Source organism: Macrobrachium rosenbergii, chromosome 37, assembly GCF_040412425.1.
Source record: "Macrobrachium rosenbergii isolate ZJJX-2024 chromosome 37, ASM4041242v1, whole genome shotgun sequence".
NCBI classification, from domain to species: Eukaryota; Metazoa; Arthropoda; class Malacostraca; order Decapoda; family Palaemonidae; genus Macrobrachium; species Macrobrachium rosenbergii.
Window position 1 is genome coordinate 20,632,845 of NC_089777.1, and position 18,445 is coordinate 20,651,289.

Here is an 18,445-nt window from a genome sequence, read left to right on the forward strand (position 1 = left end):
ACTGACTTCTTAAGCATATGGCTACCTTGGCTAATGGAGGAACTGGGATTGTAAACAAGAAAAAAAACACCAAATTTATTCTTTCCTTTTTATTTTCATATCTCTACATGATTAGCTAAAGTAAATTGTGCATAACAACAGGAGAGAATTATACAGAAGTGAAGATGCCCACAAATACCCCCCTTTTTTTATTTTTCTCTTGTAGAACTTTTTTCTTTGAGATTCAGTTTGGTGACATTTGACAACCCATAACTTATTTTTTTTGTTTTTTTTTTTTGTTTGAGGGGATGGAGGGCAAAAAATGTTCAATAACGAATGGTGTGTGTGTGTGTGTGTCTGTGTGTGTGTGTGTGTGTGAGGTTGAACAGCTACTGGCAAACTCCTCTGATCTAACCGTTATTACAATTTCTACCGTGAAAAGGCACTTGATATTTTTTTTTAAATATTTATTTTTTACAGCTTCAGAATGTTTTTTTTTTTCATTTCTTTCGTATCTGTTGAGGCAAAGCTTTCTATATTCAGTGTAAGGGGGTGGTGCCTTGTTGAATTAAACTAAACTAATCAGTAATGGAAGCCCTGAGCAGCAATTGTGAAACAGGGTTCGCTCCTCGTCTGGTGAAAGAACTCACTCTGGAGTCTCAATTGCTGCCCAAGAACTCGACTCATAACAAACAGAAGCAAACATATTCAGCAATCTGAAATCATCAGTTTTTGGTGTGTGATAAATACAAGATAGAAATTTGGCTAAGCTAAGAAATCTTAAACGTTAACAGCACTTATTCTTTGTAAATAACATAATGGATGTCATCGTGAAAGAAAAAAAATAAAGGGTGAGGGAGGTTTTTTTTTCAAGATAAAAAAGGAAGCACAGAGAGCCCTTATCATATAAGGGGGAAGTTCTCAGACCTTGAAGTCTTCTTCTTCTTCTTCTTCTTCTTCTTCTCGATTTCCTCAAAAAAATCAGAAAGTTAGGACCTGACAAAACTACAGTTTACTTTTATTTCATTTGTCTCGTATAAAAAATCATCCTTTCTAAGGCTGGGAATATTTCCTCTTATATAACGGGGCCACTTTTTTGCTGAAACTGGCAGCCTGTCTCCCACCAGAAAGAGGAGAGCGGCAGGTCCCACATTCTGTGGCATTCAAACAGAAAATGTCTAAAATGTCCCTCAGTGGCATTTAAACAGAAAATGTTTAAAAGGTCACCCATTCAGTGACATTTAAACAGGCAATGTTTTAAAACGTCTCCTGTTCAGTGATGTTTAAACAGAATTTTTTTTTAAATATCCCTTATTCTGTGATATTTAAGCTGGCAATGTTTAAAATGTCCCCCTAATCAGTAACATTTAAACAGTAAATGTTTAAAATGTCCCCCTAATCAGTAACATTTAAACAGTAAATGTTTAAAATGTCCCCCTAATCAGTAACATTTAAACAGTAAATGTTTAAAATGCCCCCTACACGGTATCATTCAAACAGAAAGTTTAAAATGTCCCCTACTTCGTGACATTTAAACACAAAATGTTTAAAATGCCCCCTACTCAATACACATTTAAACAGAAAATGTCCAAAAATGTCCCACATTCAATGACACGAAAACAGAAAATGTTTAAAACGCCTCTTCATGGATTGTCCGGCAAAATATTTATATAAAAAAAACCGTCGGTCATACAAAATAAAAAAAAATGAGGGAAAAAAAATAGAGTGTTTGTACAATACATTCGACAGACGAAATGTCGAATGTTGATATATTGAAATACATCATGACGACTGGTTTTAAACAGCTGCTGTTCCTGAGCCACCAAAGTGAATCATTAGCACTCTCTGGTTACTATATTTTTTTTCCTTCAGAAAAAACTTGTACAGTGAAACAGACAGACTTCGCATTTATCTTTTCTTTCTTCTTTACAAACCTACTACTCTAGTGACATCTGTTTCTCAAAGAATAAATATGAACGGTAGAGAAGGACAGTGAAATATCATTACGATAAGTTAAGAGGAAAGGCATTCAGTTATTACTGCATTTATAAAAGCTATATCCATATTCACTCCAGTATTCACATAATGCCTAATAAAATGAGGTGAATAAACGAAGAGATTAAAAGAATTAAAAAAAAAAAATCAACGAAAGAAAAACAACGATAAGGCAGGAAAAGGCAGGAGGAGCAATGTTAGGAAAGCACAGATTACGTTTAGACGAAAAAACCTTGGAAAAATCGTGCAATGCTTGAGGGATTGGCCGCCAGAGGTCTCCCCCGTCGGGCCTATCTCTCTCCCTCTCTTTATATAAAAATCTTTAGTAAAGGTTATTAGATTATTACGTCTGAAGAAAGCACCGGCAGAGGGGGTAACAAGACATCTACATAAAAAAAAAAAACAAATGTTTTTTTTTTTTTTTCATTTAATAAATTCACTTTGGGCGTGACTAGACACGTGCATTAAAAAACCTGAACCGTTTCTCATCATATATGTGTTCACTACCAAACAGTTTATTTATTTATTTATTTTTTTTTTTGGCGATATTTTTTTTTCTTAGACAAAAAGGAAGGGGCCTCATTGACTGATGAAGGTTTTAAAAAGCCATAATCTTTCCACAATCATATATATAAAAGATTCGCATATATATATAGTATTTTGAGATATACATACACACACACGCGCGCGAGCACGCACGGAGGGTCAATTCGCTTTTGTTTTTTTTCAGCACCAGCAGACCCTCCCACTAAAATGCGTGATCACGTCTGGACGTCTTCGTTGAATAAAAATCAGCAGCAACAGAAACGGTGGTTTTTTTTCGAATTTTTTTCCCAACTTGCACAGACACTGGTAAACCATGATTTTTTTTCAAGGACACTGATAATCCATGATTTTTTTTCAAGGACACCGATAAACCATGATTTTTTTTTTCAAAATACTGGTAAACCATGATTTTTTTTTTCAAAGACACTCATAAAGCATGATTTTCTTCACTGATAAACCATGATTTTTTCAAAGACATTGGATAAACCATGATTTTTTTCAAAGACATTGGATAAACCACGATTTATTTCAAACTGATAAAAGATGATTTCTTTTTGATGACACTGATAAACCATAAATTTTCTTTTCAAAATATTGATAAACCATGATATTTATTTTCAAAGACACTGATAAACTATGCATGTTTTTACTTCAAAGACAATGATAAACCATAATTTTTTTTCCAAGACATTGATAAACCACGATTTTTTTTAACGCGAGGATTATCAACGTAAAGCTTTGATTAAGATGGTCGGTGCGGCAAAACTCATGATTGAAAATTAATTTAAAAATTTGCAAAAGTGATTATCCAGAGAAGCAACGATGAATGATTTTCAAATATTGGCACAGAATTAGACCATTAATTCGTCTTTGATTTTTTTTCTGACCTGTAAACTATAAAGGAAACTTCATACCATTTTTTTCTATTAACATGAGTGTCTTTTACTAAGAACAGGTGGCTTGTATACTAGATATCTGGCTTCAGAGTTCGTATAATGGAGAACTTTTTCAAAAAAAAAAAAAAAAAAAGAAAAAAAATTAATGATTATATTTCTCAAGAAACTCAGACGAAACAAAACACACTGCTTTCACCTCTTGTGTCCCACTTAACTAGATTTTCAGAAGACACGAACACTTATCTCTCTCTCTTTCACCTTCAGGTTTCTTACGATTTATAAAGTGAGTTTATGAACATATAAACACCGTGGACAAAATGGGACATATTTCTCCTCCGGGCAGCAATATCTATCAGTGCCCAGATGTATAGATATATATATTTATATTTATATATATTACGTTTCATGGTTATTAAATTAGGGATAAAGCTTTGACCTTAAAAGAGGGGATTTTTTAATCCGGACTTCCATGTTGTATTCCTCTCAGACTTTCCTGGAAAGGTACCATAACTATGTCTGTCTGGTCGCCAACATCCACATACGAATATATAATATCTCATCATCCGGCCAGATCTTGCGGTTCATGGCTATGAAATTAGGGATATAATAAGACTTTGGCCTTTTGGGGGAGGGGGGGATTATTAGTCCATCAGACTTCTCTTCCATCGCGTTCTCTCTCTCTCTCTCTCAGACTTTCTCTACGTAGTTTCCAGGGAAGGTCCCGAAGAGTCCAGTCCTGCGGGAGGTACCAACGAACCAGCCGTCATCACATTTCTCCATGACGAGCACGATGTCTGATTCCAGAAGCTCCAGCTCGTCGTCGTTCTGAGGCTTGTAGTTGTAGAGTGCTCGGTATCTGGAAAGGCCAAGAGGAAGGTTTAGATAAGGTTTGTGAAGTCTTGCAAAAGTTTTTCGATATCTGGAAGGGGTGTGAGGAAAATTTTGCAAGTCTTTCAGTATCTGGAAGGGACAGGGGCAAGTTTTAGATAAGGTTTGTGGAGTCTTTCAGAAGTTTTTCGATATCTGGAAGGGGTATGAGGAAAATTCTGGAAGTCTTCCAGTGTCTGGAAGGGATAAGAGCAAGTTTTAGATAAGGTTTGTGGAGTCTCTTGGTAACTGGAATGGGTAAGAGGAAGGTTTAGGTAAGGTTTGCGATGTCTTTCGATATCTGGAAGGGGCATGAGGAAAATTTTGGAAGTCTTTCAGTGTATGGAAGGGATAAGAGCAAGTTTTAGATAATGTTTGTGAAGTCTTTTGGTTAAAAAGATATCTGGAAAGGGTAAGAGGAAGGTTTAGATAAGGTTCGCGAAGTCTTTCAGAAGTTTTTCGATATCTGGAAGGGGTATGAGGAAAATTTTAGAAGTCTTTCAGTGTCTGGAAGGGATAAAAGCAAGTTTTAGATAAGGTTTGTAAAGTATTTTGGTATCTGGAAAGGGTAAGAGGAAGGTTTAGATGAATAAGTTTTTGAAGTCTTTCTTACTTTTTAAAAGATGATAGATACTTTGAACTGAACGATGTACACTGTTTGTATACTGTTTCTTTCAGGGCTAGTAATTAAACTTTTAAGGATATATATGGAGAAGTAAAGGAAATACCTAGCAACACATAATGTTCAGAATCAAAATGAGGAAAGAATTTATACTGTACAATGAAGGAAACACTAGAGATAATTAATTACTTAACAAACACTGGTTTTACCTAAATTTTAACATTTCTCAGCTCAGACAATGTGGCCAACACTAATGGATTCTGGAAAGTACTGCCAGTGGTGATTAAAACTACCAAGCATGGTCTTGGAAACTGATAAGCGGAATTTGCTACTGGTTTTATTTGATTATTAGTCTTTGTGTCATAAACATTTCCACATAAGGTTTTTTCTCAAGTTATCGTTAATGGTATATTGATAAAAATCTATAAAATGTTCAAGAGTTTGAAAAATTAATTCTGATGTAGATACAATCATTGGCCCACAAATATTCTAAGGTCTTTCCTCCAACGAGCAAGGGAGTCTAGGTAAAGGAATCAACTATGACTTAGACTAAATCTGCATTTTTTGAAACCCTTAGAGATTTTAGTCAGTATATCTGTGCCTCTTCTTCAATTCCCAAGTTTCTACACTTTCCCATGTAGGGTTTTCTCAAACCACCTGACCAACCTAATGCTGAGGAAACTAGGCACCGATGACAAAAAAGGACTGGCTCTCTAAGGTGGTGCACCAGGCACGATTCTGGAGACTGTCTTCAGTTTCTTAGACAGTATGTAACCCACTGACTGGACCACTTGTTCGTGTATTAGGAGGGACAACGATTTGACTGAGACAAGCTTGATGGGTAAACTGGATCAGCAGAAACAAGTCTTGACCTTATGAACAGCTAATTTTGTCAGTCTTTTAATAATTAAGACTTATTTTTGGGGGTTCTTTAACGGATTCTACAGACTTAAGGGTACCTTTATAAGATTTGTAGTTTGTGAGTGGCGAAGGTAATGATGATGGCAAGGGATAAGATGATCTTTGAAATTGAAGAAGAGCAATTTGAGGTTGATCAGTGTAAAGAGAAGTGTACAAACTAAACAGAATCTTAAAATGTATAAGACACTGAAACTATTCAAATATCTCAGTTGTCTACTGAAAATCAGAAGACTAAGGTTGATCACTGTAAACAGAACTGCATGCAATGAACAGAAGAATCAATATGCCATAAGACATTGAAACTACACAATTATTTCAGTTGTCTATTGAAAACCAGAAGACTTCACGAACAAACAATACTTACGGGACAGGTTCTTGTTGGGTGTTCACAGTGAGGGATTGGTTGTATGGTCTGGAATCATTCTGACTTCCCGGACGGCCCTAGAGAGTAAAACACAATTTAGCATTATAAAGTCCCCTAAATACATCATTATAAAAGTTAGATTAACATTAATTTAAGTATGAAAGCTCTTCCTTGGATTTCCAATTGTTATTAAGTATGAATTCATTTTTAATCAGGACTTATTAGAGGTATTGCTGCTAATCAATAAATTAAGACTAACTTCTACTTATATTAAAACTATTGAGTTAGTAGTTGCTCTCTGAGACTATAAACTATTTCCAGTTATTAAAATGTAGATGATATAGTTATAAATTTTTTCCTTATAAAATAATGAGAACAAAGGGCCATTTGTGCATGTAAAGGTGAATGAATAAAATGACATGTACCTACACTGTGTTTTTAGAAAAAAACATATACTGCACTTGGTTTTAAATGGCTCAAAAAACAGCTATGGAAAAAATTTGCTTGAATGAAAACTTTATAGCATCACAAAAGCCAAAAAATTTTATGCTTAAGCCTAAACCAAAACAAAAATTACTTGAGAGAAAAAAAATTGCGCCTGCATTCCCAGTCATTTGCAAATCAATGCTTAAACCACACGATAATTCAAAGACAATGGACAAATTAACACTAGAAACGAAGCTCTTTGACCTTAGGTGCCAATTATGCAGTTCCTGAGTTATCTTTTATTCTTTTTTTAGTATGGAGAGGCAAAGAGTAAAAGTGTAGCATTTATTCATTATTCACTGTCTGGTTATATAGGTTCTAATCCCATCACAGAGGCTAAGAGATGACTTGGTGGCTCTCTGTACACAAGATGATCTGGACATCCGCTTGGCAGAGTCCTCTCTTGTCTTGGCGCTGACGATATCCACAATTTTAAAGGCTACTTGTCCACAACTTAAAGGACTCAAGACTCCCCTAGGCTACTTGTCCACAACTTAAAGGACTCAACACTCCCCCAGGATACTTGTCCACAACTTTAAAGACTCAACACTCTCCCAGCCTACTTGTCCACAACTTTAAAGACTCAACAGTCCCCCAGGCTACTTTTTTTTTACACAATGATCTGAGCAAGAACTTCATGAGTGGCACCCTCGAGCCAGCCGAGCCTGGAGTACGCACCAAGGTGGAGTAGGGGCTGGAGTAGGAGGAGGCACCATTGTAGAGCAGATTAGCAGCAGGCAGTGCAGGCCGTGGCATGGGCGAGGAGCTGGGTGTCACTGGCAAATAACATAACAATCACCATTGTCAAAAGGTGACAACAACTTCCAGGGTACCAAAGTACTGAGCACGGGGTACCCAGTACCCAGTGTTGGTTCTGGTTTCATTAACTCTACGGTTATTAAAAATAAAGAAGGGGGTTGTGTTCTCCTCTTCTGTACTCCTTGTTTGGTACACTGAACTGACCAAATCAGTGAAAAGCCTTAAAATACAAAATTCTTAATTTGAACTTGCTGGCTGTTACTGAAGATACACCACCCTGTTTTTCACCGAGATACCTATGTTCTTGAAAAGGTGCCCACACGAGCACATTCCCTGACAACTTTTACGAACACCACGCCACCTTTCCACCAAAATGTGCACCAAATAGGCTCTACTGGTGTCAGTTCTGAAGTCCCACGTGCTCGCATGACACTGTGACATCTACCAACACGGAAGTCCTCAGTTTTGCCACCAGTCAGCTACCTTGTCTGGCACTTGGAGGCAAGGTGTTACAAGGCGCCAGGAAATGGGCTTGTGTGACACAGCCTTTCAAAAAGCTTTCAGTTTTGCCTTTTTATTCTAAAGCATCTTAAGATTAAAAAATAAGAGTCTCAAGTTACCGTACAATAAAATCTGAAGAAGCCATGCAGATTAATACACCTAAATCCTTGCATTTCAGTGATTTAGTCAGCTTACACAAATGAAGATAAAACGAGTCACAGAGGGGGTTATGGAACAGGCAAACAAATAAGAAACTGACTTGCTATCTCCCTTCCCTTCGATTTTCTGGCAAGTTTTCCTTGTTCGCTTCATTACATGTTCAACAAGTCACGGCGGGAGGTGAATACGGTCTCTTACGCTACTAATTACAATTCTTAAACATCCTATGAACTTTTCTCTTGCCTTTTTTATCTATGTGTCGCTCAGAGGGCGTGAGGCTATACTTTTCCAAATGTTATTCCCTATTTTGCCTTGCAAAATATCTTCAAAGTAAACTTTATGGTTACCATACTAACTTGAACTGAATGCTAACTATGTGGATGCACTAATCCTAATTTTACAAGAGGGCGTGGGCCTACATTTACATCCCTGGCCTGTTGGAGGTGGTCAGTGTTTAAGCATGTTACTTTTCTAAATGCTATTCGTCCTTTAACCTTGCAAAATAGCTTCAAATTTTACTATATAGTTAAAGAATTAACTTGAGATGAATGCTAACTATATGGCTGTACTTAATCTAATTTCATGACAAACTCTTTATTAACGTATACATTGTGTGACGTCATAATTCCCGTTGTTTTATATCTTTTATTTTTTTTTAAGTTTCTTTTATACATTCCTGTCATAAAGAATGTCTCAGTAAGTATCGATTAACGAGAGCAAATTTTATATAACAAATTTCTTGCTTCTAAAGTTAAGTACATTTCAATTACCTATTTGAAACTAAGGCTGGTCAAGTTAGAAGCACAATTTAACTTGTGAACCAAAAAGTGGAAAATTTAAGCGTCTACGTGGTGTCCTCGAATATTAATGTATAGTCTGCTAAGTAAAGATGTAACAGACGCTACGCTGAAGCCAGTGTCACACGATAACACCACCTAAACGAAGAAGTACAGGCAAGATGCTGGACGATGCCTGAAGTCGCGCATGTGTGATACAACCTTCAGATACTTATTAGAGTGTCTCTGAGTATATGGACTAACATACAAGTAGTTCCAATACAATATATATATATGTGTATATATATATATATATATATATATATATATATATATATATAATATATATAATGTATATATATATATATTCGCCAAAAAAGAACTGTTCCTTACGTTGTAGTGTCTCCTTTAACTAGCCAAGCCTTGAACTCCCTAACGATTTAAGATAAGAACTTTAGTGTCACATATACATGTACCCTTAGACGGTGTCACATGAGCACATTTTCAGACATCTTCTGGCATTTTTGTTGAGAAACTTTACAACGGAAAGACAGTGTTGGTATTCAAATTTTGACCTTCGTTTACTCTCGTGTGACAAACTGGGCATCGTGTAGCCACTTTTTGTAGGAAACACTCGACCGTAACTGTTTGCTCTCGTGTGACAAATGCAAGGACACTCAAATACAGAAAAAAATACAGAAAAATCACTGGTTACTTTCTACAAAGTTTTATACCAAGAGACTCATGTGACGTAAGTTATATTTATCAATCTCCTCTCGTAAACGCCCCTCAAGAAAACGACTTAATTCACAAAAAATGTTGGGGAAAAACTACACCAAGGCACTGAAAAAAAAAAAAAATGCAAGTTGCATCACTACACTTAATACAGCGGATATCTGTGAATGTCATTACCAATAGCAGTCACGAGTAATCATTACCATTCATTACCACACACGACACTGATGAGGCTGCTTGTTGCATGGGGTACCGAGCAAGTCACTAAGAAATGGGGTGTTTTTTTTTTTAATGCAGGGATGGAGCACAAGACTGACACCAAAATAAAAGAAAATAAAATGAAATAAAATGAAAACAAGGGGAGCATTCCGGTTCTACACGAGCATGTTATGGCAGACCCTACTTGAAAACGCCTTGAGAAATTTTTTTTTTTTTTTTTAAATCTGTTCAAGCTACAAATGTTTTTCTACACTCATGACTATTTTAATTGATGTCAACTTTTGAAATACATTACACGCAAAGTTTTTTTTAATGTTTTGTATTTAAGTTTTGAATTTGCTTGTTTTTAATTTTAAATTTACCTTCTCTTCCTCCTAATTCTTATTTTGAAATTGTTCAAGCTACAAATGTTTTTCTACACTCATGAAAACTATCTTATTGACATCACCTTTTGAAATACATTAGACGCAAACAGTCTTTTTTTGTTTTTTGTTTTTAAATTTTAAATTTACCTTCTCTTCCTCATTCTTACTTCGAATCTGTTCAAGCTAACAATGTTTTTCTACATTCAAGACAACCAGTCTATTGACAACACCTTTAAAAATACATCAATACATATAATGTTTTGAATTCTGCAAAATTCTGTTTATCATTTCTACTGCATTATCAATGTTTTTACCAATTCAGTTAAAAGGAAAACTCCGCCTTCAGCAACCAAATAGTTTCATTAACTTTCAAGTAAACAATGTTGGTGCCAAGATCATCCTTCCAATTAAACAAATCACATAAACTCACCCTATTGCTCGTTCGGGTCTGGACAAGATACGAGGCACACAAGCCACTAGAATTAATACAACTGTCCTGGCTGATACAATTGGCTGAATTACTGTCCACAAGCTACTGCTTTTAGGCAAAATGTCTTGGCAGACACAAATGGCTGAATTACTGTCCACAAGCTACTGCTTTTAATCAAAATGTCTTGGCTGATACAAATGGCTGAATTACTGTCCACAAGCCACGGCTTTTAGGCAAAATGTCTTGGCAGACACAAATGGCTGAATTACTGTCCACAAGCTACTGCTTTTAATCAAATTGTCTTGCTACTGCTTTTAATCAAAATGTCTTGGCTGATACAAATGGCTGAATTACTGTCCAAAAGCTACTGCTTTTAAATCAAAATCCACAAGCTTGTTTTAATCAAAATGTCTTGGCTGATACAAATGGCTGAATTACTGTCCACAAGCCACTTTTAGGCAAAATTTTAGCAGACACAAAATGGCTGAATTACTTGCTTACTGCTTTTAATCAAAATGTCTGGCAGGTACAAATGGCAAATGGCTGATCAAAATGTCTTGGCTGATACAAATGGCTGTCCCACAAGCTACTGCTTTTAATCAAAATGTCTTGATACAAATGGCTGAATTACTGTCCACAAGTTACTGCTTTTAATCAAAATGCAATTACTGTACAAATGGCTGAATAACTGTCCACAATCAAAATGTCTACTGAATTACTTTTAATCAAAATGTCTTGGCAGATACAAATGGCTGGCAGACACAAATGGCTGAATTACTGTCCTGCAATCAAAATGCTAGAAACAAATGCTTTTAATCAAAATGTCTTTTAATCAAAATGTCTTGGCAGATACAAATGGCTGAATTACTGTCCACAAGCTACTGCTTTTAATCAAAATGTCTTGGCTGATACAAATGGCTGAATTACTGTCCACAAGCTACTGCTTTTAGGCAAAATGTCTTGGCAGACACAAATGGCTGAATTACTGTCCACAAGCTACTGCTTTTAATCAAAATGTCTTGGCAGATACAAATGGCTGGCAGACACAAATGGCTGAATTACTGTCCACAAGCTACTGCTTTTAATCAAAATGTCTTGGCAGATACAAATGGCTGAATTACTGTCCTTTTAATAAAAATGTCAACACAAATGGCTGAATTACTGCTTTTAATAAAAATGTCTTGGCAGGTACAAATGGGTGAATTACTGTCCACAAGCCACTGCAATTAATCAAAATGTCTTGGCAGGTACAAATGGCTGAATTACTGTCCACAAGCCACTGCTTTTAATCAAAATGTCTCAGCAGATACAAATGGCTGAATTACTGTCCACAAGCCACTGCTTTTAATCAAAATGCTTGGCGTGAAATGTTACAGTCCAGGAAAAAAACTTACAAAAACACTTAAGATTACATAATTAGAATGAACCTTTATAATATACAGCGATCAGCGACGTGGAAGACGTCTTGGAAGTTACAAGAACCTTGTACAAACTTTATTCCGGCAATCCGTCACTAACCTTTGGTCACACAAATATCGGAAATCTAATTCTGCGTCTCCATATCATATGTACACCAATATGTACACAATTAATAGACAGAGAAGACATACATTTACACACTGTACAACATTTAGAATACATAAACAAGCCAGGCGTTTAAGAGACTGTAAGCGTTGAAAACTAGCGAGCGTGAAAGTGGCCTTAATTGCCGAACATAGCCATAGGCCTATGGTTGCCAACTGTCACAGCGACTCGTGACTTCAAGCGGCGTCACAAGAGGGAATTTTCAGGCATCTTTTAGCATTCAGCTGCCAACATTTGGCGCCAAGTAGCCCAACAATACCGGTGGCAAAACTTGAGTGACTATTTTGCTACCAGCAGGGGAGAGCTATTGGCTACTAGGCGTCTATTTTAGCTGCTTGATAGCTCAAGTAGACAGGAAATACAATCGTGTGACGCGGGCTTTAAAGTCCTCTGTGATAAACTACTTAAAAAGGCATAACGAATAAAAAAAAAATCAGCCTATGTCAGCTGATAATAATGCTTGGAATTGAAGCTTCTATTTTGAAAGTCAAAGCTGATTTCGCCCAATCGAAAATATGCGTTAAATATGCGTGAGTATAACTTATATACTTCAGGCGCAAAAAGCTTTTTTTCCTACCTACACACAAGCTTTCAAACGTGACAGAAAAGGACTTTTCAATGTCACAGAAAAAAGGCTTAATCAAAACTGTTAGTGAAGCTCTTTCTTGTCGACAATGAGTCTACTCAAAGCTTAGGCCGAGTCTGCAGTGACGACGATCAAAGATTCGAATTATCCGATCTGGTTTCGTGGAGGTGATGAGGTCATTACGGTACGAATGGGGTCAACTATTTCACTCTGGTTAAATTAAGCATCTTTTTTTTGCAAGTCTGTATAAAGGGCTGTTAACAGGCTAAAGCGTTATCAACAGATTTTTTTTTTTGCAAGTCTGTATAAAGCGTTGTTAACAGACTAATGAAGCGTTATCAACAGACTGAATGATGACATTAGTAAAAAAAAAATAATGAAGCCGGTGGAAGTCGGTTAACTTTCAAACCATATTAATATTATTGGGTTCTCAAAGCCTTATTCATAAACTAATTCTAAAATTGCAGTGGCAAAACTAATCTTGAAACTAATAGTAAGCCTACAGTACTTGCTTATAGGCCTCAACGGCTGCTCAGTTATCTAAAACTAAAATATATGATCAATATTATTTAAAATTCAAATGTCTCTCCAGCTGAGGAAATGGCTGGTGGAATTATATGCTATTCCATGCACATCAAATTTTCTGTTTTTCATAAACTTAAGGCAAATTCTATCCCTTCATAGAGCGCTAGTCTAAAAAAAATGAATAGATTTTTAAAATATCCTATTTAACAAAAGTCATGCTAATTATATTCGATAAAAGCATTTTCTAAAAAAAAAAAAAAAAACTGATTTATGGTATAGAAAAAATTATGTGCCAAAAATCATGCCCAGCTTCGTAAGGGAAATTCTTGGTGACGTTAACAGGCAGTGTGATATTCGTATGATTTTTCATTAAATTCAATACAGTATATTAAAAGAGAATATTTGGTAAAAAAAAAAAAATCAAAACAGTACCTTCTTGCAATCAAACAAAAATAATACTGAACGTCAATGTTGAATTCGGCATTGAAAATTTAAGAATAAGAAAATGACCAAAAATATGGAAGAATTACAGATCTCTCCCATTTTTTTTTTGAGGCGTGATCTGTTCCAGTGAATGTGAATATTTTCATAAACAATGAACCTCTTTTTTAACATTTTTAAAAAAAGGAATCACTGAGCCTTTCCCAGCTGACGTTTTACTATAATTCTGAAACGTTACTTTGTCGTTTGTCCCAAAAAAAGGTCACATATGTATCCTGTCATTTCAAAATAATCTTATTTGAAAAATCAATGTTTTAAGAGATGAAGTGTAAAGATTAATGTTTTTTATTAAATGAGAGTACCGCTCAATACATTATATTAATCATGTACTTTTAAAATAGTTTTGAGAGTTTTATGTCGTAAGAAGTATACTGTTTGGCTAATAATGACATAAGTAACTTCTTACAAATACTTCACTTCCAAAAACTTCTGAATTCCTTAAAACCCTCACACAAAGCTGCCTGCACAAATCACCATAAATTTCCCTCGAAAAAACTTTAACGATAAAAAAAAACGCACTGTCAATATCTTTAAGTAGCATCATAACGAGTAGGAGGAAAAATATACTGATAAGAAAAAAACGTATCCTTAAGGATATTTTCTGTATCCCTGAAGGACGTGAATCCTTACTTGGTCTTTCAGGACCCGGTTCCACTAAGGTGTCGACGTAGGATACTGGGAAGATCCCACGACGAGTTCCTATTCTTCCTTCGTACCAGTTCTCGTCGACGCGTCTTGACAGCACGACCAGTTCTCCTGCGACGCCAGGGAAGAAGGACGATGCGTTAGTGAGAGAGAGAGAGAGAGAGAGAGAGAGAGAGAGAGAGAGAGAGAGAGAGAGACTCAAACACGTGCCTTTGGTTACAAAAGGGAATTTTCCTTGGCTCAAAGAAAAGTATATTAAAAAAAATTGTAAAACAAACTTACAAACTTGTACCTTGAGAGAGAGAGAGAGAGAGAGAGAGAGAGAGAGAGTCTTTTTTGGTCCAGAAAGGGAGTTTTATTTGGCTCTTAGAAAGGAATAGTTAAAAAAGTAAATAGAACTCGTATTTGTCACTTTCTGGGCAGAGAGAGAGAGAGAGAGAGAGAGAGAGAGAGAGAGAGAGAGAGAGAGAGAGAGAGAGAGAGAGAGAGAGAGAGCTCATTTGGTCAGTAAGGAATTTTCGTTGGCTCAAAAAAGGAATGTTTAAAAAAAATTGTAAATAAAACTCGTACATGACATTTTTTGACTCTGAAACGCATTTCAACCTATAAAGAGAGAGAGAGAGAGAGAGAGAGAGAGAGAGAGAGAGAGAGAGAGAGAGAGAGAGAGAGAGAGAGAGAATTTGAACTCTCCTACAACGGCCCTGAAAGCTTTATTCCTAAAATGATTCAGCACCTCACCAATCAATCAAGAAATTTAAAAACGACTGGCAGAATAGACAAACCTTTACTAAGGGACATTTCCATGGAGGTCTGAGCCTGGAAGTTGAACCTGGCCCTGGCCTGACCCTCTGTCGGTTTTCTCTGGATAGATTTGATGTTGTCATAAGGCACAATCTGCGAAAAAAATATCAACATGAGACTTTGAGTTTCGAGAATATCAACTCCAGATTCTGCCAATTTTTGATATGGAAACAGATGGGTGTGATATATCATTTATTAATTTGTTAAGAGTTTTGAGGAAGACATGTGGAGCGGCAGATCTGGATTTTTGCAGATTTCATGGAGGCGTTTACTTGAGGTTTGCAAAATCCATGGGAGTGGATCTGAATCTTTGCAAAATCCAGGTGGGTGGATCTAGAATTTTGGAAAATCCATGGGGGGTGGGGGTTGGGATCTGGATCGTTGCCAAAATTCATGGGGTGAAGTATTCTTGATCTTGGCAAAATCCATGGGAGTGGATCTGAATCTTTGCAAAATCCAGGGGGGTGGATCTAGAATTTTGGAAAATCTATGGGGAGATCTGGATCTTAGTCAAAATCCATGGGTCGAAATACACTTGATTTTGGTAAAATCCATGGGAGTGGATCTGAATCTTTGCAAAATCCTGGTGGTTAGATCTAAATTTTGGAAAATCCATGGGGGGATCTGGATCTTTGCCAAAATCCATGGGGCGATGTATTCTTGATCTTAGCAAAATCCATGGGGAACAGCTCGGGGTTTTTTGCCAAAATCCATGGGGGCGGATCTGGATTTTTCAATTATCCACAGAAAGCGGATCTCGATTATTGACAAAATCCATAGTCACAGATCCGGAATCCTGCAAAATCCATGGCAGCAGATCCAGATCTTTGCAAAATCCATATAAAGCCAGATCTGGATTTTTGTAAAATCCACAGCGCGGACCGGATTTTGCCAAAATCAAGGGGATCAGATTTTTGCCAAATTCCAGGGGAATCTGGATTTTGCCAAAATGCATGGTGTGCTGAGCCGGAATTAAAAAAAAAAAAAAAAATCCATAGAGCGCTGGATCCGGATTTTTGCAAAATCAACGGGGGGCGGTTTCTGGATCTTACCTCTACATAGTTGCAGGGGAAAATTCCGACGGATCCCCGAAGCTCACCCTCGTACCAGTTTTTGTCGATCTGACGACGGATGAAGATAATCTCTCCCTTGTTAAAGGTCAACTCCCTGCAAAGGTCAAAGGGCGCGTTAGATAAAATATAAAAGTGTTGTGTTAATAATAGTATAAATTAGAAGTTTGATGTAGTATGTAGTATGAAATATCAATCTGATAAAAGATTATGACATAAATTTAATATTCTGTACAGTAGAAGATACTTAGTAAGCTGCGTTAAATATCCAATGCAGTGTAAGATATAAATTTAATATAGTTTCAATATAGTATATAGCAAAATAGATTCAGTATTGTAAGTTAAATGTCATATAAAACATATAAATAAAATACAATGTTAAGTGAAATATGGTAATAGGATGTTAAATGTTAGGTTGATTATTCTGTAAAAATTTAATTACTTAATGAAATAAACAGCATGTTTATAACAAATTGAACATACAGTTGTACAAAATTGCAATAAGAAACATTAAAGAGCTTATCAAAAGCTATTTTGAACCTAAGCTAAAATTTAAAATGCTAAGGTAAAAAAGCATTGGACACTCTGAGGAGTATAATACCGGACTTAATACAATAAAATGCCTTTCAACAAAGTTACAAAGTAAAGTAAAAGAGAGAGAGAGAGAGAGAGAGAGAGAGAGAGAGAGATCCCAACTCTATGAATACAAATATCAGTACTAAGTTTTGTAACCCTTTCTGAGAGAGAGAGAGAGAGAGAGAGAGAGATCCCAACTCTATGAATACAAATATCGAGTACTAAGTTTTGTAACCCTTTCTGAGAGAGAGAGAGAGAGAGAGAGAGAGAGAGAGAGAGAGAGAGAGAATACAAATATCAGTACTAAGTTTTGTAACCCTTTCTGAGAGAGAGAGAGAGAGAGAGATCCCAACTCTATTAATATAAATATCGAGTACTAAGTTTTGTAACCCTTTCTGAGAGAGAGAGAGAGAGAGAGAGAGATCTCAACTCTATGAATACAAATATCGAGTACTAAGTTTTGTAACCTTTTAAGAGAGAGAGAGAGAGAGAGAGAGAGAGAGAGAGAGAGAGAGAGAGTATCTAACTCTAAGACTACAAAATCCAATTAATAAAATCCTTTACCGAAATCGTAACGTTTCTCGCCACTTCACGATCCATCCACGCAACGTTTCTCACCTTTTATTTTGTGCTGTGAAGTTGTACAATGCCTTCGCCACCTGCTTGGGCTCGGGGGTCCTCGTACCCCGTAGGGTGCCCAGACCCGCCTCATCGTCATAACGGTTGAGAGGAATGGGAGACTTCTGTAAGGGCCTGAAAGAGGGGGTGGGAGACAAGTGAGAAAATTATAATCACAGGTAGGCCTAATCAGTTTCTCAATTATTTTTTTTCTTCGTTGCTTTTTGGGAAAGGCGTATCTGACTGCCACCCCTTTTGGCCTCCTCATAAAAAAAAAATGACCGTATTCTATGATAAGTTTGTTAAAGGATAAATTTTTAGATAATTTTTAAAAAATAAAATGCAAGATAGTTAATGGTTATTGGTCTACTTCTGAGGGAAATTTTTTGTCAGTTGGTCTAGATATAATTCTGTAAGTGTTAGCAGGAATGACATCTTCAGGTAATTTCAATATTCTTTGGGAATTTTGTCTATCCTAAGGTGTTAAAATAATCTATAATTCATTAAAAGCATGCAAAGATTTTTCCTAACTAAATCTATAATCACATGTTAAATAAAAAATATGATAGCTTTGGAACTGAATGCAATTCAATCCTAAACTATTGTTTATATTTAAATCCAAATAATTCAGTTTTTTAAACAAAATCTGTTACAAAATAATAATTTTCAGCTTCTTTAAAAATATAACCAGAATATAAAATTGATAGAATAATAATTGTCAGTTGAATAAGATATATAATTAATATCATATACATGATTATGGTACACAATCAATTGTTAGTGTTATGTCCAGTGCCATGTGTTAGTTAGTCAACTAATATCTAAGAGAACTAGAAAAACTAATAATTATTCTTCAAAATGAAAAAAAAGCATTAATAAAACACATACCTTCATGCATTTGTTCATGCAGAAACTCACA

General features: G+C 36.0%; 1 protein-coding gene across 50 annotated transcripts in view; it reads right to left on the reverse strand.

Moving 5' to 3' along the window:
* Positions 1-237: 237 nt before the first annotated feature.
* Positions 238-18,445, reverse strand: part of LOC136825405 (uncharacterized) — a 979,501-nt gene continuing 961,293 nt past the window's right edge. For 43 of the 50 annotated variants that reach the window (XM_067081764.1, XM_067081763.1, XM_067081760.1 and 40 more), the window contains 7 exons: positions 17,527-17,661; positions 16,315-16,429; positions 15,244-15,355; positions 14,447-14,572; positions 7,355-7,452; positions 6,191-6,267; positions 238-4,272 (listed from right to left, as the gene is read on the reverse strand). In XM_067081764.1, the coding sequence (XP_066937865.1) occupies positions 4,104-4,272; positions 6,191-6,267; positions 7,355-7,452; positions 14,447-14,572; positions 15,244-15,355; positions 16,315-16,429; positions 17,527-17,661 (832 nt within the window). In that variant the 3' untranslated portion in view covers positions 238-4,103. The remainder of the gene's footprint in view (positions 4,273-6,190; positions 6,268-7,354; positions 7,453-14,446; positions 14,573-15,243; positions 15,356-16,314; positions 16,430-17,526; positions 17,662-18,445) is intronic. The other 7 variants (XR_010849324.1, XR_010849322.1, XR_010849327.1 and 4 more) reach the window with 1 other exon arrangement.